The 25,564-nt window shown below is 35.2% G+C and overlaps 1 protein-coding gene across 1 annotated transcript in view; it reads left to right on the top strand.

Annotated features, from left to right (window-relative positions):
- The window catches only part of Ndst4 (N-deacetylase and N-sulfotransferase 4), a 273,499-nt gene that overhangs the window by 139,546 nt on the left and 108,389 nt on the right, over nucleotides 1–25,564 (top strand). The window contains exons 3-4 of the mRNA XM_070022041.1: nucleotides 3,457–3,544; nucleotides 11,916–12,070. Coding sequence (XP_069878142.1) covers nucleotides 3,457–3,544; nucleotides 11,916–12,070 — 243 coding nt within the window. The remainder of the gene's footprint in view (nucleotides 1–3,456; nucleotides 3,545–11,915; nucleotides 12,071–25,564) is intronic.

Here is a 25,564-nt window from a genome sequence, read left to right as displayed (position 1 = left end):
TTAAAATAAAAAATTTTAGAAGATTCTGACATAAAGCTTAGGTTCATATTTCTTTTTCCCTGATTCCCTGATCTTATTGTGAAATTTTAGAGTTTTCTTGTATTTCAATGTCTTTCCACTTCATTCTTTAATTTTACAATCTTATACTTTCATTTAAAACTATATTCTGATGTTTAGTTTTGAAAATTAGTTACATATCTTCACTATTATTAATCATTGAAAAGCACAGAAATTTCCTCACAAATATTTAATTATGCTAAAATAGGAAACTTTAGAACACCTTTTCAGTCAGTTGCTTTTTCTAATAGAATTTGTGGTTTGCCCTCCAATCACAATCACAGGTGAGAACAGTGACTAACCAGTTTTACTTGTTTCAAGAATGCAATGGTTGCCTGGTGCAGGTGGCTCATTCGTAATCCTAGCTATTTCAGAGGCTGAGATCAGAAAATAACAGTTCAAAGCCAGACTTGCCAGGAATGTCCATGAAACTCTTACCTCCAATTAACCAGCAAAAAAGACAGAAATGGAGCTGTTACTCAGTGGTAGATTGCTATTCTTGAGCCAAAAATTAAAAAACTAATGGACTACTACCAGGATCATGAGTTCAAGTCCCAGGACTGGCATGAGCATGTGCATGCACACACACACACACACACACACACACACACACACACACACACACACACACACACACACACACACAAATGGAAAGGTCTGTCGTATTTTGCATTGTAATACCAGGAAAAGAAAAATACATCTTTCCTTACATCTGTGAGCTTATCTGAGTAGGAAATCAATCATTAGGATAGTGTCATAGTATCTGTATTGTTCTGCTATCATTTTGATATTGTTTATGGACCATGTTCATTGTTAAAGAGTGCAAATGAGATGAATTCTGTTTGTTACTACACATTACTATGTGCTATTAGCATACCTGGCATACCTTTTGTGTATACATTTAGCAACTTGAGCTATGTAAGAATGAGTAAGGGGTAATCAGCCTGAGACCAGAGAGAGAATTAAGATGCAGAAATAAGAAAATTATTTAAGCCTTAAGAAAATAATTCAGAAATGTTTAGGTGATGAGAAAGGGGAAAAAATCATTGGGGCATCAGAAAAGACCTCATATTAAATGTTGATTGGTGACATTTTGGCAGAATTTAAATAATTGGTAGGGTTTAGGGACTGGGTTAGGGATGAGGGAACAGCTGTAGAGATGGAGGTGAGGTACAGGAAAGAGGAATGGACGTAGCTTGATTAGATTGATGGAGAGGCTAAGGATACTTATTTAGTGGGAGTGAATGATGTACTCAGGGCTTCAAAAGAGTAGTTTAGACTGTTGCAAAGTAGCAGACAAGCAGTTAAATCTTTGCATAACATCTGCATTCTAATCCTCACACTAATGGTAGATATAATCTTCAACATCATCCTATTTCGTAACAAGAAGACTAAAGAAATGGAATGAATGAGGAAATGTGAATCGTTAAATGAGCCAATCAGGAGCCACTTTGTACCTTTGGAAGGTTAACACAGTAGCAGAATGTGGGGTAAAATAGAGAAAGCTTGAAACAAGGAGAGAACATTGCTGGAGGCTGTTGTATCTTAAAAGTCCAAGGAAACAATGTAAGGAGGGTTTATCTAAGATGGTAACAAATTGATCAGGACTGACTTCTTTTTAATGCTTTTTAGACTGCCTCTAGGAATGTACAAAATGTACCAGCCAGTCCCCATCTTCTGTTTGTTGTTGTTGTTGTTGTAGTTGTTGTTGTTTTGGTTTGTGTATTTTGGTTTGTGTATGTGTGTGTCTGTGTGTGTGCCAGTCCTGGGCTTGAAATCAGGGCCTGGACACTGTCCCTGAACTTCTTTGACTCAGACTAGTGCTCTACCACTTCAGCCAGAGCACCCATCTGGCCTTTTCTGAGTATTTTTAATCGGGGATAAGAGTCTCATGGACTTTCCTGCCCTGGCTGGCTTCCAACCCGCCATCCTCAGATCTCAGCCTCCTGAGTAGCTAGGATTACAGGCGTGAGTCACCTGCGCCCAGCTTTCCCAATCCTTTTGTCTCTTAACATCTGTCATACCATGACCCAGATCTTACAAAGAATTCTAATTACACATTTGTGTGACTATTTATTTCAGCTCTCTCTCTCCTTGTCTAGGCAATAGGGACCATATTTAGTAACAAATGTTGAATTTAAGGGTGGATGACTAAATGTGTACTAAACAATGGCATTAATAACTCTTAGAAAAAAATCTGAGTGAAGAGGGTTGATAAAATTTAAATAAAATTGGCCATGGTAACTAACACCTAGTAAACTTATGGTTTTGAATAGCCACTGAGTATATATGTATATTTTGCTTATGATATTTTTTCTTCCTTTCACATTAAACTAATTTGTAAGACTAAAGGAACACATAGTTATATTTACAAACTTTTGAAGCAAAAACATATCCATGACTAATGCAAAAGAAATGGTTTAAACCTATGGTTCTTAATTCACCTAACAGATGGATAGCAATAACCAAAAAACAACCTTATTAATATCTCTGGCTTGAAATGAAAATTTCAAACCCGTAGAAATAGGGAGGAGGGCATTTGAATCAATAAGCAGACCATAAGCAAACAAAAAGCACCCCCTAAAGACATGAGTTCCGAATTACGCTGCATATGTTAATATAGGACTAATAGCACTGAAAGGACTGCAGAAAAAATTATCTAACTAATTTCTGACACTCTTAATAGTGCACTCTTGTGCTGTCTATAAATGAGAAATTATATAATTTAATTCCAAATCCAGAAATTAGGGAAATGTTATGTTTCAAGAATAGTACTTTATGGAATTAATATAAAGAATATCTATTACAAGGTATTCATTCCTTTTTAGGATTTTCAAGCAATATACCATGAACTATGCATTGCTGTTTAGTTTGTAAAGTAAAATTCAAGCTTTTAAGTGAATAATTATGCTATAAACGTGGTGGAAATAGATCAGTCAGATAAAATGCTAATTGTAGTTCAAACACAAGATCCCTTCTATTTCTTAGTAACATTTGATGGATTTGACTACACCCAACAATTCTGAATTTTATTTTCTCCAAAGGAAGGAAATAGAATAATCTGAAATTTGAGAAATTTCTTACACAAAAATAAAAAAAATTATGTCAGTTAATACAGTTGGAGAATTGTTAGTCAGCAATATATCACGTACTTAAAACTTAACTTTCATAGTTTGGTAACCTTCACCAAAAATAATATTCATAGTAATTACAAGAACTTTTGTGAACCAAACCATTACAATAATTAATGCATCTAAAAGTTCTCGACCACAACCAAAACAGAACAAACAGAAAGTACACATTGTTTTGCTTCTTTTATGCACACACATTTGCTAAAGAGGCATCCCAAAACTTCATAGTTATTTTTCTAAAATCATGTTACTTTCTTATTTATTTCAGGCATTACTAGAGACTCAAAATTTACTGCGCATTCAGGTTGCAAATTTTACCTTCAACCTTGGATTTTCAGGGAAGTTTTACCACACAGGTAAGAAGAGCCTTTGTGTTCTCAGGCAGCTACAGATAAATAGGAATTAGGCTTTTAAATGTTCCATAAGTAGGAGTATTTGAATGTCCAGATTGAGTACGGGTAAAAAAAAAAAGTGGGTGCCTTCTATGAATAACCAAAATCAATGAGCTTGCTTACTTTGGCAAATATTATGAAAATCATGGGCAAAGAGAAAGAGAATTGAATTTTTTAACTCAGTGAAAGAAACCATAATCATTGCTCTAAGTATAATGATGTAGTGTGTGTGTGTGTGTGTGTGTGTGTGTGTGTGTGTGTGTGTGTGTGTGTATGTGTGCATAGTCTAATAAAGTGCAAAGGCTAATAATGGCTATACTCATAATTAAACCAATGATAATGGATGGTATTGTTGACAGTAATTGTCAAATAGTCACCTAATTGATACTTTTATATGTAATATATGCCTTCTGAAAGCAAATGGTGGTGGCAGAGAAATTTTATAGCCTTAGAGAAGCATTACAGACCCCGAATGTCACTGGTTTGCATTTCTTTACAGCATTTTTTTTCAAAGAATATTACCGGTAATGTTAACAAATATCCATCAAAGCCTTCACAATTAGTCTTGTATTCCTGTCCATCTCTATCCAGTAATGGTCCCTCTCAGTAGGATTCAACTCTTTTTTATAACTTTTACTCCAGATGTTTGACACATTTTCTGAACATTGGAAAACAAGTCAAATCCTAGCACGTGTATAGAGAGCTACTTGAATAAAATTGATTTTCTTGCAATGATGATAAAAGTATTTCTATTCATTGGGCTCATATTAAGGGAATACCACAGTGTGTATTTATGCTGTGAGCTAAAAGCTTTGATTATCATTTAGTGTTGTTGTTTTCAAAGCTTTTTATTGAAAACATCCCACAGTATTCTGTATGCATGTGGGTAGAATATTGACTCATTAAAATATTCCAAACAAAGGTAGTATTTAATTATTTTATGTACAGCTTGTTTACACAAAGCAGTTATTTAATGTAAAAGTTCAGCATGGTTTATTAGAATATTGAAGTAGCACTGTCTAATTGGTTTTTAGAATTTTTTAACTTTGAAACATATAAACTATTGAAAGTAATACAGGCGAAATTAGTATTTACAACAGTGGTATATCAAATGATTGCATATTTTTAAAAAGGCATTTTGCAAGCAGAGATTTGGGTCATCATCACTGCACAGGCAAACCAATTCCAGCTTACAATTTCAAAAACAGTCATGGTTTCGTAAATCTTCCTCAAAAGCCCCTTAAGAAATGAGTTCAGGCCTAAGAAACTGTGACTATGAAGTTATAAAGCAGATAACTGTAAAACCTCTATCTACCCATGCAGGGCAAAAATTATGGGATGATTTGGAGTTCACACACAAACAATACTATTTTGTCTCAAATAGCTGCATAGTGTAAGTAAAGTCATTTATTTTGGCTGAAATATACCTATATAACCACCTCAGCCTTTATTTACTTTTCATAGTCACACCTATTAAGCCTGCCAGACATTTGCAGAATTAATGCTGGTAGAACTTGTGATATTTCCCATTTCTTTTTTATAAGTCTGGGCATGCATGCAGAAAAATGAGCAGTACATCAGTCAGGAATAGTGGAATAACTACTGAAGAAAGACTTGCTCATACAGGGATGTATTTTAATAGCATCTCTTTAACAGAACTTATTAGCTTTCTGTGATGGAACTGACCTAATATAAATGATGGAAAAATGGAAGACACGCCCTATGCAGTTAGGCTATGGTGATAAGGCACTTTACAAAATCAGATGTATACATCCATTTGTAAATCCAGGAAGCCTAATTTCCCTCCTATAAACGTGTAACTTTTATTTCATTGTGATACTATCTTGTGCATTGGGAAGTATCCATAACATTTTTAAAAGGGTACAATCGTATTATATTGAGTACTTATTAAAGCACTTGGACCTATCCAGATTCATTCAAGGGCTGAATTACAGGGGGGAAAAAAGCATACCTTGCTTCTATGAAGAGACAGATTCCTACATAGAGAGTTAACAGGACAGAAAAAAGAAAAGATTGGAAATGAAGACAGGACCGTCCCTACGTGTGCACTTGGCCGTGATGTGTAACGGAGAAGATGGCCCTGTCTCAGTTCCTGAATCCCGGGATGATTGGAATTCCCAAGGCATAAAGATTCTGATTGATGACCCTCAGGGTTTTGAAGACACGCAATCACATATGTCCTGTGTAATAATGATTGATTCTGCATATTTTATTACACTGCTTCACTCATCCATAGTTCTTGTATATTCTTTCCTGTTCAGCCTCTCTGTCCTTCACATGCTAAAAACAATCTCCTCCCAAAAAAGCAGATTAAGAAGCCTTCCCCAAAAGCCATTTACCCATGAGTGCCAAATCGAAATAAGAAGAGCATAGTGCTGTTTTTATTTTCTTTGAAGGAAAGCACAGAGTTCAGAGTGAAATATTTTAATCTGGAGATTTTTTCGTTTTGGGTGAAATTGCATGATGTAGGCTCATTTGAGAAATGAAGACACTGCATCATAAAAGATGCCCGCTAGGAATAGAGACTAAAATTTTTATTTTTCATGGGAAACAGTTTCTGTTTAAAAAAAAAATCATTGTTTTTCTTGGCATTTTATAATAAATTAAACATGACTTTGATCAATAATTAATTCATGAATAATATCTGCAAATTGAATTAACATTGGCGTTTTCCATGAGCCAATTTTTATTAAAATAGATTTTATATATAATTATTGAATTTCACACATGAAAATATGAAAAATTGTTGCATTATTTCTCCTTTAGTTATGTGATTTTGTTTTGGTGGAGTTTTGCTGTTGTTTCTTTTCTTCTTTGATTTGTTACAGTTCGCTAAAAAGTGTGGATTGAAAGACGAGACATTGGAAACCTATTTAACTCTGGGCTTTTACATTTTATCAGCTATACCAATACAAACAAGCTACTTATTCTTTTTTTGTCTCAATTACCACATCTTCAAATGAGACTAAAAATGGTAATAGTTCTCTCATGTAGAATAATGCCCAGCATATTGTACTAGCTCTATAAATGTATACTTTTAATAATTTAAAAAATATTTCATGTAATAATCAAATGTTGTCAAAAAGTAAACAGATAATTTATGTGAATTTATTTCTATTTATGTAAATTTTAATCAAATTTACTTATATTGTTCTTATTTAGTATAATATTTAACATTACTTGGTTTTATACACATATATGGGAAACTGCAAAGTGTAGTGTGAAGAAAAGACATATTTTCAAACATTTAGGAAATCTATTTCATATTTAATTATTGAGTATAGAACAGATATTTGAACAGAAGTGATAGTGACAGAAATTAAAATTCATATAAGCTTTTTCAATGTTATAGCCATAGCTGTAAGGATGTTATCTTATAGCCTAGATTTTGTTAATCATATAATTTATGTATTTATTTGGTGCCAGTATTGGGCATGGAGATTTTCTCCTAGCTTTTTCACTCAAAGCTGATACTTTGCCACTTGAGCCACACCTCTACTTCAGGATTTTTGGTGATTCATTGGAAATAAGAGTCTTATAGACTTTGCTTCCCAGCTTGGCTTCAAAGCATGATCCTCAGATTTTTGCCTCCTAAGTATGCAAGTTTATAAATGCCAGCTACCTTTCAGACCAGGGTTAGAACACTTGCTCAGTATGTATGAGACAAATGGATCATTCTTCGGAACTAAAAAGAATAAAGTGAAATAAATCCGTTTAATCAAAATTAGAGAACCTTTGAATACTTTTTTTTTTAATTTTCTACTTGCTGGACCAGAACTTGGACATGAACTCAGGGTCTCACACTTTTACTCATTGGCTGCAGCTCTACCACGTGAGCCATGCAAGCCACCATCCCTATCTGGATGTATATCAGTACCCTCATCACAATGATCCTACAAAAAGGATAACAAATACATCAGCTTTCCCTACACGTTAACTTCTGAATTGAAGCACTTCATATGATCACAAAAAATAAAAGGACATACTTTAAAAATAAGAACAATATGCACCTGCCTTTTAAGAATAATAATCTAGACTTCAATGTCTAAATTAGATTGTGTTAGAAAAGATTCTATTAAGAACATAGACTTTCAAATTACTTCTAGCAAATCAATACAACCACATATGAACTATATGGTTCGACATTTCAACACATAGTTTTAACCAAACTTGAAATGTTGAAAATACACATTTAAAATGAATCAATCTGTATTGTTTTCTTCTCTGTGGATTTAGGATGAGTCAAACCATAGTATTTTCCTTTCTTTTCTCTCAACTATTTTCTTGCTTTTTGTTGTACAGAGGGGTTACAGTTGCAAAAGGTATAAGTATGTTTCTTGTCAAACTTGTTAACCCTACCCTCATTTTTCTGCTACTTTCCTTCCTCTAACACCCCCCCACACAAGTTGTACAGATCTTTTCTAATTGAGTATATCGCTGTGGCATTCATTCCCGCTACATCTTTGTCACACCATCCTGTTGTTCCTCTTCTCTTCTCTAAAATTCAAATAAAAATATATACAATACCAGGGTAACAAAATAAAATACAGTGACAACAGGAGATATAGCATATGGGGAAGAACATACATTAAAAACATTAAAATACATTAAAATACATTAAAATACATTAAAAACAACAACAACAAAGAAGGTATGCCTCCATGCCTTGCAGTTCATTTTACTTAGCATCATCTGATAGAGTCATATATACAGGCTGAAATTTTCTTAATAAAGACCCAGAAACACAACAGATCAAAGAAAAGTTGGAAAATGGGATTGCATTGAACTGAAGAGCTTCTGCATGGCAAAGGACATAGCTAGCAAGATCAATAGAAAGTTCACAAATTGGGAGAGGATTTTCACTAGCCATTCAACAGACAAGGGTCTCATATCTAAAAAATACTTCAAACTCAAAAAATTAAATGCCCCAACAACAACTCCTCAAAGAAGCAACCACTCCATTAATAAGTGGGCTAAAGACTTAAAGAAAGACTTCTCTGAAGAGGAAATAAGAATGGCCAATAGACACATGAAGAAATGCTCAACTTCTCCGGCCAAAAAAGAAATGCAAATCAAGACAACATTGAGATTCCACCTTACCTCAATTAGAATGGTTATAATCAAGAAATCTAATAACAACAAATGCTGGAGGGTATGTGGCTAAAAGGGAACCCTACTGCATTGTTGGCAGGAGTGTAAACTTGTTCAACCACTCTGAAAAGCAGTATTGAGGTTCCTCAAAAGACTACATATAGGGACTGGGAAGGTAGCTCAGCGGTAGAGTGCATGCCTTGCAAGCATGAGGCCCTGGGTTCGATTCCTCAGCACCACATAAACAGAAAAAGCCGGATGTGGCGCTGTGGCTCCAGTGGTAGAGCGCTAGCCTTGAGCTGAAGAGCTGAGGGACAGCGCCCAGAACCAGAGTTCAGGCCCCATGACCGGCAAAAAAAAAAAAAAAAAGACTACATATGGAGTTACCCTATGACCAGTATTTTCTTTTACATGGATTTTGGAACATTTGAAACTCTGCTGTTTTCTCAGCATGATTTAAAATTATATTTTTTATTAAGCTATTTCCAATGTCAAGGGTTAGCATCACATAGTTTTGAATTATATGACCAGCATAATTTAAAACAACAACAACAACAACAACTGTGTAGCAGAAATTAATCCATGATGTATAAAAAAAAATATCCACAGCTTTAAATGTCACTCGCAACCTTGTGGAGAATGTTTATAAATTAGCATAATCTCTGATATTAAAATGGCTAAGACTTTATGATCAGTCATGCATCTGTTTATATCAAGTCTGCAAATTTTTTCTTTAAATTGAGTAATTGACCTTCTTTCCGGTCAAGTATGCATTATGTGCTTCTTGCCACTTGCAATAATGATCAGCAGAGTTTAAAGTGTAGGGAGGCACTTCTCAAACATTCTACATTCAAAGCACAACAGACCAATTTCAGGGGGCTCAAAGAACTATCAATTCTTTCATCATGTGTGACATGAAGTCACTCTTTCTAATCTATGGCTCATTCTGCTAAATTATGGCCATGAGAAACATCTGTAGCATAAACACTGCATCTGTGCCAGTGATAAACTCTCCTGAGTTTGAATTTCAATATCTATTTTTTCTTGTACTAGGGTAAAGGCCTAGTACTTGCTTGCTCCTCTGGCATTCTAACCTTGACCCACACACCCAGCCTGGCTTTTTGCTGGTTATATGGAAGTAAAGTCTCAAGATTTTTCTGCCCAGCCTGGCTTCAAAGCATGAGTCTCCAGATGCCAGTCGCCTGAGTAGCTAGGATTGTAAGCGTGAGACATCAGGACCTGATCTGAAATCCTTAATATATTGACAAAAGTCAAGAATTTGTGACCTCATTATACCAATGGCTTAAGTTAGCTGGCAAAACCTGACTGGTATCTGTTCATTTTATTCAAAACTTTATTTCTTTACTCTGCACAGAATCAAGCATGATGACAAAACTCTAATTAAACCTGACAACTTTTGAGGTCTATAGATTAAATGGTCTATCCTAGGAACAATAAATTCACATAAAAAAGAACACAAGTAGACATAAACTGACACGGCCACAGGTAGCTACTAAATCCCACTGACAATAGTCAGGTTACAGTAATTATTCATGTATTCATTGCTCTGGGGAATTGGCATCATACTGGGTAAGTAAATATGATCCAGTACTTGACTTTAAGAAAACTATAATCAACTTTTGTACGTCTACTTAAAGATAATTTAAAAGAAACATAATTAAGACAGGTAATGATTTTAAGGATGTGTAAGAGACAGATGTGGAGGTATAATGGCACACTCTTGTAATCCCAGCTACTACAGAATAGAGGTAAAAAAACCATGAAAACGGATTAATAGGAAGTGTCAGCCTGGTGTAGGTGGCCCATGCCTATAATCCTAGTGACTCAGGAGAATGATTTCTGAGAATTACAGCTCAAAGCCAGCTAGTACAGACAAATTCCAGAGAGTCTCTTCTCCAAAAATCATCAAATTGCCAGATTCTAGGCATGGTTCAAGTGGTAGAATACCAGCTGTGTGTAGAAAAAAAAAAGAAAATAAAAAAAGAGAAAGTGAGATTACAGTTTGTGGGTAACCCCAGTACCAGCAAAAAAAGAAAACAAAAGGGAAAGAGAAAGAAAACTTTCAAAAATGTTGTTAGTCCACATTCCCCAAATTAAATAAAAATAATAAAATGAAGAACTCACCTATAAGGAATATTTTGTTATTAAAGGAAAAATAAAGAAACATTCTCTCACTATAAACCAGTACTTTTTATTTTACATTAGTTATATAATTCATTATGTAATGATTAAATGAAATTGCACAAACTAGTATATTTCATACAGTAAAAATAAATCTTTCATACCTACAATATAATGAATTTCCTTAGAAAAAAAGTTACCTTGTTTTATTTTGTTTTTTTTTATTTCTATTTGACGAAACTTTCTATGCCTTAAGTGTTGTTAACTAAATGTTCCAGTAGAAGAAGAGAAAGGAATACTGTTTTAGAGCCTGCAGTCATGTTTATGTTACAAAAAATTACAAGACTAGTTGTTAAATTTTTATGGAATAGCTATATTCAAATGGGAAATTTTATGTGAAAAGTGCTTAAAGATATAAAGAATCAACAGCTATTTAGAGCTAGAGCTTAATTTTTAAAAATATATTAAGAATACAAAATCCTTCCATTAGCTAGGTCGAGAAGATGGCTTTATAGACTAGTCAAATTTCTGCTTTTGCTTTGCATATTATTTCTCTTTGCTTTCTACATTGTTTTTTATTAAGTACATACGACTTTTATAACAGAAAAGAAAAAAGAATTAAAGTTTCATTTTAGAAATATAGAAAAAAATAGAGGAACATAAAGAATTATCATTTCTGGTTATGTCCTGGGTATATTTGGATAATTCAGTATCTCTTCTGTGGGTCATCTTAAAATAAAAATATAGAAAGTCTGATTTCTTTTCTTGACAGGTGACAGCAATTCAAAACATCCTTGATAAACTTCTCCTAAATTCTAAAGTAAACATTGGTCTTTACCAGGCACCATCAGGAGCCACCTCCAAATCCAAAGCCCCTTATCTCTGAAGGAATTTAGACCATGTCCCCCCTCTTTCTCCCCCTCTCCCTCCCCCTTTCTCTATTTCTCTCTCACACTTTTCTGGTTAAGGACACAAATAATTAGATCTGTGTATCCATAATGCAGAATTAAATCCATCTTACAAAATAACCTTCAAGTTGCTATGAAATATTCATGGAGACCACTGTTAACTTGTTTCACAGGGACACAGGACGAAGATGAGGGTGATGACCTTCTGCTGGGGTCGGTGGACGAGTTCTGGTGGTTCCCACACATGTGGAGCCACATGCAGCCCCACCTCTTCCACAACGAGTCCTCTTTGGTAGAGCAGATGATTCTCAACAAGGAATTTGCACTGGTGAGCACATTGTATCCTGACATTTTTTTTTAAAACTGTGAGCTATTATCTCATAATGGTTAATAAAGTCAATGTACTGGGTTATATCCTAAAGAAATAAAAAGGAACAAAATATCACAGTATTTTATGGTGACATGTGTATTTGTAGTATTTTATTTCAGATATGTATGTGTATGCAATCAAGGGACCAAAATATGATACATGTATACATATATAGCAATGTATTTGTGTGTTTGTGTGTGTGTGTGTGTGTGTGTGTGTGTGTGTGTGTGTGTGTGTGTGTGTGTGTGTGTTTCTATATTCTGGCACTGATGCTTAAACTCAGAGCCTGGTTGCTGTCCTTTAGCATTTTCATTCAATGCTGATGCTTTACCACTTGAGCCACAACTTCCAGCTTTTTGCTGGTTACTTGGAGATAAGAGTGTCTTGTGTTTTTCTATCTGGGCTGGCTTTGAATCTAAATCCTCAGATCTCAGCCTTCTTTTTTTTTTTATTGTGAAAATACCGTACAGAGGGATTACAATTACATGATCCTTCTTAGTAACTATAATAAAGTTGTTTTACAGACCAAGTCATTACAGGAAGTTGCCATCTCAGGCCTTATTAGATGATTCTTGTAAACTGCTATGAAAAGGAATGCTAATACTTTCTTTCATTTTATTGGTGCAACATAACGAACCTCTCAAAATCACTTGTTGCAAGAAGGAATAAGTAAATATTCAATGATAAAATGATTTGGACAATAACTCTAGACCAAGGCTTACAGTTCCGCACTTACTAGTTCATCTAGCATGCATTGAAACAGACTATTTGACCTCAGAAAGGCTTAATAATTTACATTTCCAAAATGTCCCCAGCAAATTAACAATTTGGTGGGAAGAAGTAGTCTTCCAGAATAGAGGTTGAAAAACTGTAGGCCGATGGCTAAACTTAGACTGCTACTTGTTTTGTGTGAACCCTAAGCAAAACAAGTGTTCTTTCTAGGACTTTAGATGATTGAAAAACTAGCAAAAAAACAATAGTATTTTCCAACATAAAAATTACACACAATAATCAAGCACTGTGACTCATGCCTGTAATCCTAGCTACTTATTTTGTAATCCTAGCTGAGATTAGAGGATCACAATTTGAAGCCAGCCCTAGGAAGAAAGTCTGTGAGACTCTTATCTCCAATTAACCACTGAAAAGCTGGAAGTAAACTGTGGCTCATGTGGTAGAGCATTAGCGTTTAACAAAAATGCTCAAAGACATTATCTGGGCCTTGTGTTCAAGCCCAGGACCAGCACAAAATTATATATAGAGAGATATATAATTTATATATATGCATATATATGTAAAGGGTAATGTGCCCGAGGCATTTCCAATTAGACTTTGACTAAATCAATTTGGCCACACCCCACTCTAGATGTTAATGATGCCATGTAGCATTTCAAAGTGGATAAAAGAATTCTTTTTCTCCAGAAAATTACCCAGCTGCCTATTCTCACATGTGTGCATTAGTAGGGCATTCAGTTTTAAAGCGTGTATGAATCTACTTAGTTCCTGGATATGATCATAAGCACCTGCAACTCCCCCTGTACTGTGTCATCATGCATATCTTCATTTTACAAGTAGACAGTCTTCAAATAAATAGTATGCTATTTTATAAAGTTGGGCTCAGCTTACATATTAACGAAAGAGTCAGTCTGCACATAGGATGCATCAGAGAAAGTGAGAGTAATCAAAAACTCCAGAGTAACTGGAAACATTGTTTGATCTTAAATCACTTTGACTCTGTGTCTCCATTTTCCATATGCAATAGTGAGAATGGTAGAGAGAATTATCTACAGGATTGCTATGTATATACACATAAAGTGCTTCTTTCCATGCCTGGCATGCAATCAGTCCTTAGTAGATGTTAAGATTAAAATTATGTCCTTTCTAAATACAGACAAGTATGCAGATAGCCTTTCTTCAAATAATCAAATCTATTTTTAAAATACAAATTTTTAAGGGATCTGACTTCCTTTAATCTTTGAGGAAAGTCTAACCAATATTGCATTGTTTCATCACTTTGTACAATCAAATTAACTTTCCTTCCTCAAAAGTAAACTTATCTTGAGTAGACATACTATATTGTCTGTGAAATTATTTTGAAAATCAAACACAACTATGGCTTGGTTTCAACCTTCTACATTCTACTATCCCAATGAAGCTTGGCTTTTTTAGGCTGGTAAGTTATATTTCATAATGGCTGATTTCAGCTGTTTATGTAATTTCTTTTTTAAAAGCCATGCTGAGAGCTCTGGGAAAGTCTCAGATGTAATTGCTTTGTAATGTAATGTTGAAAGCTATTTAGAGTCCATTCAGAGCAATTACATTTGTTTAGTCAATGTGATAGAAGCTAGATTTAAGCTTGTAAATATATTCTGTAAATCAAAACTCTTATTATTGTATTCAAAATACTACACCTAACATTGTATACATACATAGATACATATTATATGTGCATAGTACAATGATATCTAGATAGATGTATGTATGTACACATATTGCAATGACATTGGCCTTTAGATCCTTGAGTTTCTTGGATTTCAGCTCAATAAAACTCAGGATTTTCCAGGCAGTGACATTGACAACCCTACCTTTCCTGTCAACAGAACACCACAATATGTGAGCTGTCCAGAGAGGCAAGAGAGATATTTCTTCCTTATTAAATTATTGTCTCTCTCACATCCAGGTGACACTTTAAAACTGTCAACAGCATCAAGATAGGAAAAGGTAGTAGAAAGCACTAAAGGAGATATTGGCAGGGTAAATATTAGTCCCAACTGCTAGTAGCAACTTCTAATAAAGTTGGCAACTTATTTTATGTCTTCATGCCTCACTTTCCTCCCCTGAAATGGTAATGACTCTCTTTTCATTCTCCACACTATGAAGTTTTTAGATAATTAATTTACATCAACGCATCTGCCAGCCTAAAGCACTGGACCAGATAATGCCACTGATCAATTCCAGCTTAAAATTCTGTCATCACTGACAACACAGGCCCACAGATTTTGGAATGAGCAACTTAAAAGATTCATCTGGCTGCAGCTGTAGTAATCATGGAAGAAGGATTTCAAAGTAAATGGAAACACACACACAACGTAAAAAAAATCAGAAGTGTTTAAATATCCTTTAAAAAAATTCTATCAAGACATCCTTAACTACTCTTTGGTATGGTTTTGTGTAGCATTGACATTGGCAGTTTCAAGTGACATATTTATATCATGACATTGCTTTGTGCTTTGTTTTGTGTTTGTGCTGAATTAAGGGCTTAAATGAAGGGCCTGTAACTGTCTGTGAGCATTTTTGCTCAAGACTGACACTCTACCAATTGAGCCACAGCTCCAATTCTGGCACTTTAGTAGTTAATTTGAGAATGAAGTCTAACATCCTTCTGTCCCTGGCTGACATCAAACAGTGATTCTCAGATCTCAGCTTCTTGAGTAGCTAAGATTACAAGCATTAACCATTGACACTCAGCTATGATATTGATATATTAAAAATAAGGCAGTATAGCCTTATTTGCTGAATTTCTTTAAAAATCTCTCTGGATAGAGTTGATTTTCTTTTGCAAAATTGTTTTAAAGTCTTGAGAGAACCAGGAACCAGTGGCCCATGCCCGTAATCCTAGCTACCCTGGAGGCTAAAATTAGAAGATTGTGGTTTGTGAGACACTTACCTCCAATTACCCACCAAAAAACTGAACTGGAGCTGTAGTTCAAGCAGTAGAGTGCCCCTCTTGAGCAAAAAAGGTCAGGCCCTGAGTTCAAGCTCTAGGGCCAGCACCGAAAACAAACAGAAATCCTAAGTAACACGTTGCAAGACTCCTTTGTTTCCCTTTCAGAATTATTGAAGAATCTTCATTGATATAAAGAATTTCCATTATTTATTCAATTAAAAAACATACTTGTACCTACCCACATACATATATACATACATATGTACATACATGCAAGGAATATGTATATGTGCGTGGGGATATTTGTATGCATACACTCAATCCATAAGCAGACAGTATGTATCACTAGTATACTTACATATGTGTGATTATCCCCAAAGCATGCTGTGTGTGTGTGTGTATGTTTGTGTGTGTTTATATGAGAGTGTTATTCTAAAAGTAAGTGTAGTTAACAAAGACATGGTAGTTACATTATACTTTAGTTTATATGGTTCTAGAATAAAGGAAAAAATACTTTTTAAATTTTTTACTTTAATAAATTATCAGTCTTTTTCTTTACTCAGTTATTTGAATGTGTCAATAAATAGAAGCAAAGCTTCAAAAGAAAAGTAGAAGAAACCTAGAAACAATGGCTGACATGAAAGCAGACAATGAAAAATTTACCCCCCCCAAAAAATCATTCCTGATTTAATCTACATCACCATTTCAGTCACTGTGAAAGAAGAATGCTTAGAGCACACCGCTGAATCATTTACATTTGTTCCACAAGAGACTTCTGAGAAAAGTACAAAGAAATGTTTTTTTTTGTTGTTTTAAGTTTTAAATACACACTCATGATGCTCCCAAGCCTTGGGGTTTTGCGGTCCAATGATAATTACAGACCACAAAATACCCTGAAGGCTAAAGATATTTTGTCTTCAGTGCTGATATTTTCCATAAGAAAGATATCTTATTGATAGATATATAAACATTTGGGGGATATAGGGATAGATATTGTAATTATTGCAACATGTCTAAAACTCCTGTGAATAACTCATTGCAAACCTCTTTCATTACCCTTTAACATTGTGGAAGAGGTTTTATTGATGTAAAGTATTTCCATTGCCTAGTCAATCAATCAATCAATATATATGTGCATATATACATATATACATGTATGTATACATATAAATGCAGAGGTATATGTACATATATTCACGTGCATATATACATACAACATGTGTGCATATGTATCATTGTTAAAAGTTCTATATATTTATGAATGTGTGTAATTAGATGTAATATGCCGAATACCGATGTTTTAACTGTTCTTCATTAAAAACCTGAAGATTAACGATAGAAAACCCTTCAGTATTAGACCACAAATTCCATCAGCTATGTAGATGTTATATTAAAAATAAAGGATGAATTGGAGGCAGGACTGAACTACCTGGTACCGTTTCCATGAACCAGTAGCTCATGCTGATAATTCTAGATATCAGATGGCTGAGATCCATAGGATAACAGTTTGAAGACAACTCAAGGCAGAAAAGTCCATGATATTCCATCTCAAAAATAGCCAGCAAAAACCTGGCTTGATTACGAGTTGAACAAACAAAAGTAGGTAGCATCCATATAAAATGAAAAAAAAATATATTGTAATCTCAGATTCATTCAAACTCCACACAATTTTAGGGTATTTTTGTCATCTCTGTAAGAAAATGTATGTACATGAGCAGTGACTCCAAGTCTCTCCTGATTCCTTCAACCCTATGAAATAACAAATAAACATTTTGTTGATATTCTGGACATTTGATATCGATTCATACAATATGCAATCTTTTATGAATGTTTTCTTTTTACTTACCAGATTGTTTTCAAGGTTCATACATTGTGTAGCATGTAGTATTCCATTCCATTTTATTGATGAATGCTACTCTATCTTACAGCTATATCCTATTTTACTTATCCATTCATCAGTCAATAGGCATTGGTTACTTCCTACATTTTAGCAGTTACAATGCCACTGTGAAAATTCATACAGAAGTATTTATGTGAACATAAGTTTTCGTGTTTCTGTGGTATTGACCCAAGACTGGAATGGCTAGATCATACAAGAAGCCTATATTTAATATTTATTTTGAAGACCTGTCACTATTTTCCCAGTATGCCTGCCACACTTTACAATGCAGAGAATGCAGGGAAGGGCTATGCACCACACATTCTCAACAATACTTGGTTTTGTTGGTGGTGGTGGTGTTTGTTTGTTTGTTTTTGCCAGTCATGGGGCTTGAATTCAGGGTCTGGGCACTGTCCCTCAGCTCTTCAGCTCAAGGCTAGCACTCTACCACTGAAGCCACAGTGCCACTTTGGCTTTTTCTGTTTATGTGATAGTGAGGAATTGAACCCAGGGCTTCATGAATGCTAAGCAGGCATTCTACCACATTCTCAGCCCTCTTGTTTTGTTTTTAATGTTTTATTTAAATTTATTGTAGACATTCTAATAGATGTAAACTTTTCTTTATTTTTAATATTGCTTTGACCATTTTTGGACCTCAAATTTCCAAATTACTTTAAGATCAGCTAACCAATTTCAGAATAATAGCTATGACAATGACAGTATTTTATCCATGGATGAATTTAGAAAATATTGCAATCACAACAATATTTAATAGCCTGGAAATGAACATAAATTATTTTCAGTAACTTAAATCTTCCTTCATCTTTAAAATTAAAGTATTTTATAATTTTCAGAATCTAGGTTTCACATTCCTTTCATTATGTGGAATAGCTTCTCTCTCCCTGCCCTCCAATCTGGGATTGAACCCAGGGTCTTATCCATGCTAAACAGGTGCCATTACATTGAACTATACTTCCAAATCTCTGGATTCACACACACACACACACACACACACACACACACACACACACACACACACAAATATATGTAACTTCTAACTCTTTATGATATTTTCCATTTGATGAGATTGTCATCAGACATTCTGCATCTTTAAATGTGGTTTACTTTAGTTGTCATAACAGATTTGAAGTTTTTAATAAGTACAGCATGTGGCCTTTTCTTAAATTTATTATTTTGTTATCTTTAAATATTTGTACAAAAAGGTTTTTCATGTCAATTTATGAACAGAATGGGTCTTGATCTGTTTCACTCCCTCCTCATAGGGGCACTTTTGTTTCCTCTGTTTTCTATGGACACTTCCTCTATGTTCTATTCAACATTTCCTGTTTCTTATGCATATGTCTTGTGATTTTTGTGTTTAAAACTAAACATTTCAGATAATATATACACTGCTATTGTAGATATAATTTAAAATACCCTCTCCTGATGCATCAGAGTACGTGTTGTTTTATTTACACATTTATCTGCTTAGTGATATGGCTGAGCAATTTCAGTAGAGATTTCCGTGATGTGTCCCTTTCTGAGGTGCTCCTCAGAGCAAACACAGTATCTGTTGCAGACCATGATGTCTGGCTCTTAAGCTGTCTGTCTCTGATACAAACATCTGAGTCCCTACTGATCACCAGTTGTCTAAAGTATTGCTTCTGGTGTCATAGGGGCAGATTGTACATTGCATGACCTAATAAATGTGGTCCTTTGTACAGAAATAATCTTTCTGGCTAGTGAATGAGGTTTCTTCTGATCTCAGGTGAGCTAGCTCTGGCTGCTTTGTTCTCTGGTTTAGTCTGACAAATTTTCTGTTTAGTGCATGGTTAGTTTATTCATCTTGACTGAAGATAAAAAAAAATCGAACAGTCCACTCATCCTCAATTGCTTTTCTTCAAAATTATCTCCATTGACTTTTAGAGCAGCCCTGGGTTTGAACTTCTCCACACTGTCCTCTACCACCTGTGACCTCCCCAAATGGGAGAGAGTTTGGAGATCTCTTTTCCTAAGACCGGCCTCATTTCAGAGAAAAAAAAAAAAGAAAGAAAAAGAAAAGAAAAGAAAAATCACTGTTCCACAGAAGAGCAGAGGGCGCCACAATGATGTCTTTCAATCAGAGAAATACTTACATGTATGGGGAGAGTCCTGGGTCAGTGGGGTAGGCCGTGATCTTCGTGGCTTCATCTCCTGGTGTAGATCCACCACTCCGCTGGACACTGCTTAAGAGCTACTTGGGAATGTCCGTATTCTAGCCTGACACTCCTGGGGTGCAGCTCCTGTCCTATTCGTGTTGCTCGATAGAAAAGAACTCTGGATTTTCAAAAATCTCTTGACCAGGTAAATTTCTGAACACCGAGCTGGATGTGGGGGAATGTAGAATGCGGGGGCTGTCATTCCCATTCAAGGTTCCAGATTAGGAGCTAGGGAGAGAAGGATCTTGGGTTCTTGGCTGAATACGCCTGATACTGACACTCTGTAAATGATGACAGTAAGGAAAAGAAGGAAGTAGTTCAGTCGCTATTCTTTATCAACCTTGGGTTTTTGTTGATTTTACTTTAATATTGGGTTCATATGCTGCATGTCCTTTATTCATTTTCCAGAATCTTTAGTAGGGTTTGTTGGGGGGGGGGGACGGCGGGAGGCTGTGCATGCACATTGCAGTTCTGGAGCTTTAAACTTAGGGCCTGGGTGAAATAACTAGCGCTCTCCCACTTGCTCCACTTCCAGCGTTTTGCTGGTTACTTGGAGATAAGAGTCTCACCGACCTTCCTGTCTGAGCTGAGTGAACCATTGGCCTCAAATCTCAGCCTCCTGAGTAGCGAGGATTAGAAGTGTGAGACACAGGCACCAGGTTCTTCAGTAGCAGTTTGTTTGTTTGTTTGTTTTTAGTATCTTTTATTAGCTTTGGGTGGTTCTCTTGTCACCCCATTACTATCGCAGAAGTTTCAAATAGTCCTTCTTTCTCTTGGCTAATTTATGGTTAATCACCTCCTGGGTGGTTGCTGTTTCCATTCTTTACCTTCTTGAGCCTATTCTCCACTGGCACTTTGGAATTGTCAAAAAGCAATTCAGATCATGTGACACTGTGTTGTGAAGACTTCTACACTACCTTAAACCAGCCCACAAAGCCCCCAAGCATCTGAGACCTTCTTCATATATTATAAGGAAAGGCTCTTCTAGTATTTTTAGTGATTTTCTGTTGGAAGAGTTCAGTGTATTTTTGTACACTTCCAGTCCTTGGAACCCTGATCATCTTCATTTCTGCCATAAGTGTGTTGAGCATTTTCTCCTCATGGGGAGACTCTTGACTTTGAATCCAACATCCCTTTGTTCTTCTTACAAATTGTGCTGTCCTGCCTCCTCCCAAATTCTATAGTTCTTGAATTCAGTAGAGAATTTCCTTACTTGTTATTTCCTCCAAATATATATATATATATATACATATATATACATATATATATATATATATTCTAAAGAAAAACAATTATTAAAGCCTGGATTCAAGACTATTTTTAATGCCACAATATTACATCAGTCCAAAAGTTACCAAGCTCACTACTACTGCAAAGGGTTTGGGGTAAGTGTAGCTTTTGTCTCTTTCCTACCTAGAAGTAAATTGCACTCACCTTTTCATTTTCTATTTTACTTTTCCCTTGTTCCTCAAGGTAGAGATGACTTTAAATGTCCTTACAAAATTGCAATTTAAATATTAATTTATATATTTGAGAATGCTTTCTTCTTTAATTTTGTATACCACAGTGGCCATTCTCTTTTTACGTTTAAGCCCTGTGCTATAAATGCATCTAGAACTGCTATCATTTCCATTAACATCCTAAAGCTCCAAGACTATGTATTCACATTGAAACTCACTGTGGTTTTGGAAATATCTTGTTTATTTAATCTGTTATGTCTATTTCTGTAACAGTATTTTTTTAAAACCTAAAGCAAGCAAGCCAGGCCTAAAAATATGTGCAAGTTTGAAAAAAATAATCACTAAATGTTGAAATCAAATACTAATGGCTTTTCCCTGGACTACAGAGCAGTGAAATTTGCTAAGTGGTTAGAAAATGGACTATGTGCATGATCTTGAATATAGTTAATTCTATTTATTGGAAACCTATGATGAGTAAAATGGTCTTCGGGTGGAGGAAAATAATAGAATCACAGTGGGAAGATTACAGAACACCAGCCAGTAAACTTGAAGTTCTTTTATATGAGCAGTGAAATGATTTTGTTACTGCATATAGAAAGCTTATTTACAGATAGCATTTTATAATAGTTCACAAGAAGTATTTTTATCTACTCCCATGATCAGGAGATAGTTCATCATGTCTGTTAATTTTTCTATTTATGTTACCTATACATTTATCATTTTATATATAGACATGTATATCCATGTTTTTATAACAATTAGTTGATTAAGAAGGCATTTCAATTTTGAATAACCATATATGTGTCCAATGGACTTTGATCAGACTCCCCTCCACTTTCCACCTCATCTCCTCACCTCACTTCCCATACTAATCTTCACAGGTGTTCTTGTTTCTTTTCCACATCCACTGTATTTGCTTAGGTCATCCATGTCAGAATCTTTCCCATACTATCTCCACCTCAGGTGGAAAATTTTGGCTTAAAAATGGTGGCTTGGTGATTCTGAAATCCTTGGGTTCATGTTCCCTGGTTCATTTCAGTCATTGAGACTACTTGGGTGAAATCAGCTTCCATGCAACCTGATCACGCTGGCTGAAGCTGTCATCTCAGCGCTACTAGTGCAAGAGGACAGGTACTGGAAATGGCTCTCTAAACAATTGGATTGCTCTCACCTCATAGAATGGTTCCTCCAGTTTTGAGGCTTTTGAGCATTTCTTTGCTTGCTGAACTCCTACCATGATCTCTCAGTTTGACCACTGTATCATATCCTCTCCACCATCTTTCCCCACCCCGCTCTGCACTCTTTCAAATTATTTATTGTTCAAACTTTGCTCATAGCTAGCTGCTTATAGTTCATACCTATAATCTTTGCAAAACAGGAGGCTGAGATATAAGGATCAGGGTCTGAAGCCAGCCTAGGAGAAAAATTCACAAGTCTCTTATCCCAATTAAACATCAAAAACCTGGAAATAGACCTATGGCTGAAGTGGCAGAGATCCAGCCTTGAGCAAAAACCAATAGAAAGCCCCAGTTTCAGCACACACACACACACACACACACACACACACACACACACACACACACACAAAGTGTTCACAGACACAAGACATCCATTACCATGTTATAATAATTCTATGACATGGTCACGACCATTTTATCCTACATAATTAAGATAAGATGCCTAGCTTCAGTCATTTATTTATTCTATATCAACATGAAATTAGGTGCTATCATAAATGAGGTATATACTGAAAAGCTTTAGCATTGGGTTTATTTGTTGTTTTAATCATTTTAGTGGACAACTTGCCAAAATAGATAACTAATTAATTTTAAATTTATAAATGACTACTAAGCATCATATTACATTAAAAATTTTATCATTTAGAACTTACAGTTCTATATGAATTAGGAGAAATAAATGTTATTTTATAGAACTTAGAATACCAATAGGTAAGATTGAAGTATGTACATGGTAGAATGATCATTGTGTTAAGTTAGAGGAAGCATTTATATTTTTTATTACCCACTAATTTACTATAGGTAATATACAAGCAGGGTAGTATTGTTAAGTAAAGTTCTTGGCTAATTTGTTCAAGAAATCTGCAAGATTCTCACCAAACATACAACACAAAGTACAGTAGAAACTTTTTGCTTGGAAATTAGGATTGGTGTTTCATTAGCTATTATTATTCATGCTGCTTAGCAAAGGATTTAGAGAAAAATGGCTTTTCTTATCATGTGACATATCATGGCAAGACCTTGACATGTTGATCTGATATTGGCAGGCAGATGAGAGAATTTCCCAGAGACAGAAAATCTGTATAATACATATTTATCTATTTGATCTTCCCAGCGGACCTGAACCCATCCCCCAATTCTTACTTTAGCTGCACCATCACTTTTCCTGTCAAGTAATTATTTTATCTCTGAGCATGTTTGACCTCAAGGGAATAAATGTCACCTACAAAATCCACTTCATATTGGCCTGCACTAATTGAAGGAAATGAACTGTTTATATCATCCAAGGAATATCTTGCATCTGTCTATATTATTTCTAGTAAATAAAAGCTTGGAAAATCATTCATTATATCTTACTGTCCTCTGTATTTTCATGGCCTTTCTTAGTTTTAATCTGATCCCAAGTTCTTATTAAAAGGAAAAGCAGATAACTAGATCAAATCTCATTACCACCCCTATCATTGCCCAAGAGCTTTGTATTTAGTTTCTATTCCAACATCAGGAGAAACTTTGCTTTGCCTCCAAAATGTGTGCCATGTTTTTAAGTCATAATGACATATGGTATACATCTTTCTGCCAGAAATGATCTTTGTCAAGTTCAGTCCCTCACAATTCAGAACTTGGCTCACAATTTTACTGTCTCTCTGAGACTCTTGTGGGAATCTACTACCCTCTAATTGCTTCCCTACCTCTGTTTTTCCTCTATAAGGCTTACCATTTTCAAATGTGATACAATTAGCTCACTTATTTTTCCTAATTTTGGTTCCACTCTAGTGAAATGTAAACTAGCTGAGGGGAGAGACTTTTGTCTGCTTTTCGTCATTGTTGAATCTTCAAAATCTTGTTGGCTTTTGATACATCCTCTCCAGGTCCATAATAAATGCATGCCAAATGAAGGGAAATAATGAACAAGAATGCATTAAACATTTTGTTAATGTAGATAGTTGAATGAAAGTGATCTATGTGCCAAATTTACTGAAGCGACACATTTTATTAAATATGAATGTTGATTTGCTCAGTTTTTTTTTCTGTTAGTTCCCTTTAAAACAGCTAAGCGGACATTCCACAAGATCAAGAGTGCTAAAGGATATATCTCAGTCACCCAAAATAGCTCTCTTAGGATCAGAAAATTCAGTGTTGCTGAAGCTTTTTCCAAAGAAAAATCCATTGGTAGCACTGAATCCTCCAGAGATTTGTCACCATTTACTAGGCTTCACTCCAAAAAGTGTCAAGGCTGACCCAACCAATTTTCAGGGTCATTTAGTCATTATTTTTATCGCTTATGAAAACAGAAGACAATTTCAGTCACCCCTCCCCTGCCCCCAAAGAAAGAAAAAGCAGAATGGAAACACCAATGATGCTAAGATGATTTTTAAAGTTGACAATAATCTGATCCCAAGTTCTTATTAAAAGGAAAAACAGATAACTAGATCAAATCTCATTACCACCCCTGTCATTACCCAGGAGCTTTGTATTTAGGCGAACAAAAAAAATCTATACTCTAAGTTCAGTGGGGTATTGCTTCAAGTAATATCTCTTTACACACATATATGCTGTTACCATTCCATGACTTTTTTCCCTTTACCTATGTTAAACTGCTATAATTTACTTATTTAATAACATGGTGGTTATTATTTCCCTTTAAGAGTATTTATTAACTTATAAGAATGTGTAGGGCAGTGTATTAAGCACAGGGACACCAAAAGCCATCCCAATTATAAAAGTGGCTGATTTTATAAGCCTAGAGCATGCACAGGTAGTTATAGTAATGTAGACAAGCCATCTGTACGACGGTTCTCCTTTATGGAGATGCTTCCATCCTTCAAGTTCTTTTCTGAATCCAGGCCTTCTCACTCACTCTGTTCCCTTTTCTTCTGGCTCTATATGATGTGTCAAGTCTTCTGAAAATATCTATCAGTGTCTGATCATACATTAAAACAGGGTGCTGCTTATACTCTCCTGTGGCTTTTTCCTACCATGGTTTGTGATGCCTTCAGTTCTTTGCAGTTGTGTT

Source organism: Dipodomys merriami, unplaced genomic scaffold (assembly GCF_024711535.1).
Source record: "Dipodomys merriami isolate MVZ:Mamm:240054 unplaced genomic scaffold, mDipMer1.0.p SCAF_15, whole genome shotgun sequence".
Lineage (NCBI taxonomy): Eukaryota > Metazoa > Chordata > Mammalia > Rodentia > Heteromyidae > Dipodomys > Dipodomys merriami.
The sequence above is the reverse complement of the archived record's forward strand: the minus strand, read 5'-3'. Positions and strand labels throughout refer to the sequence as shown.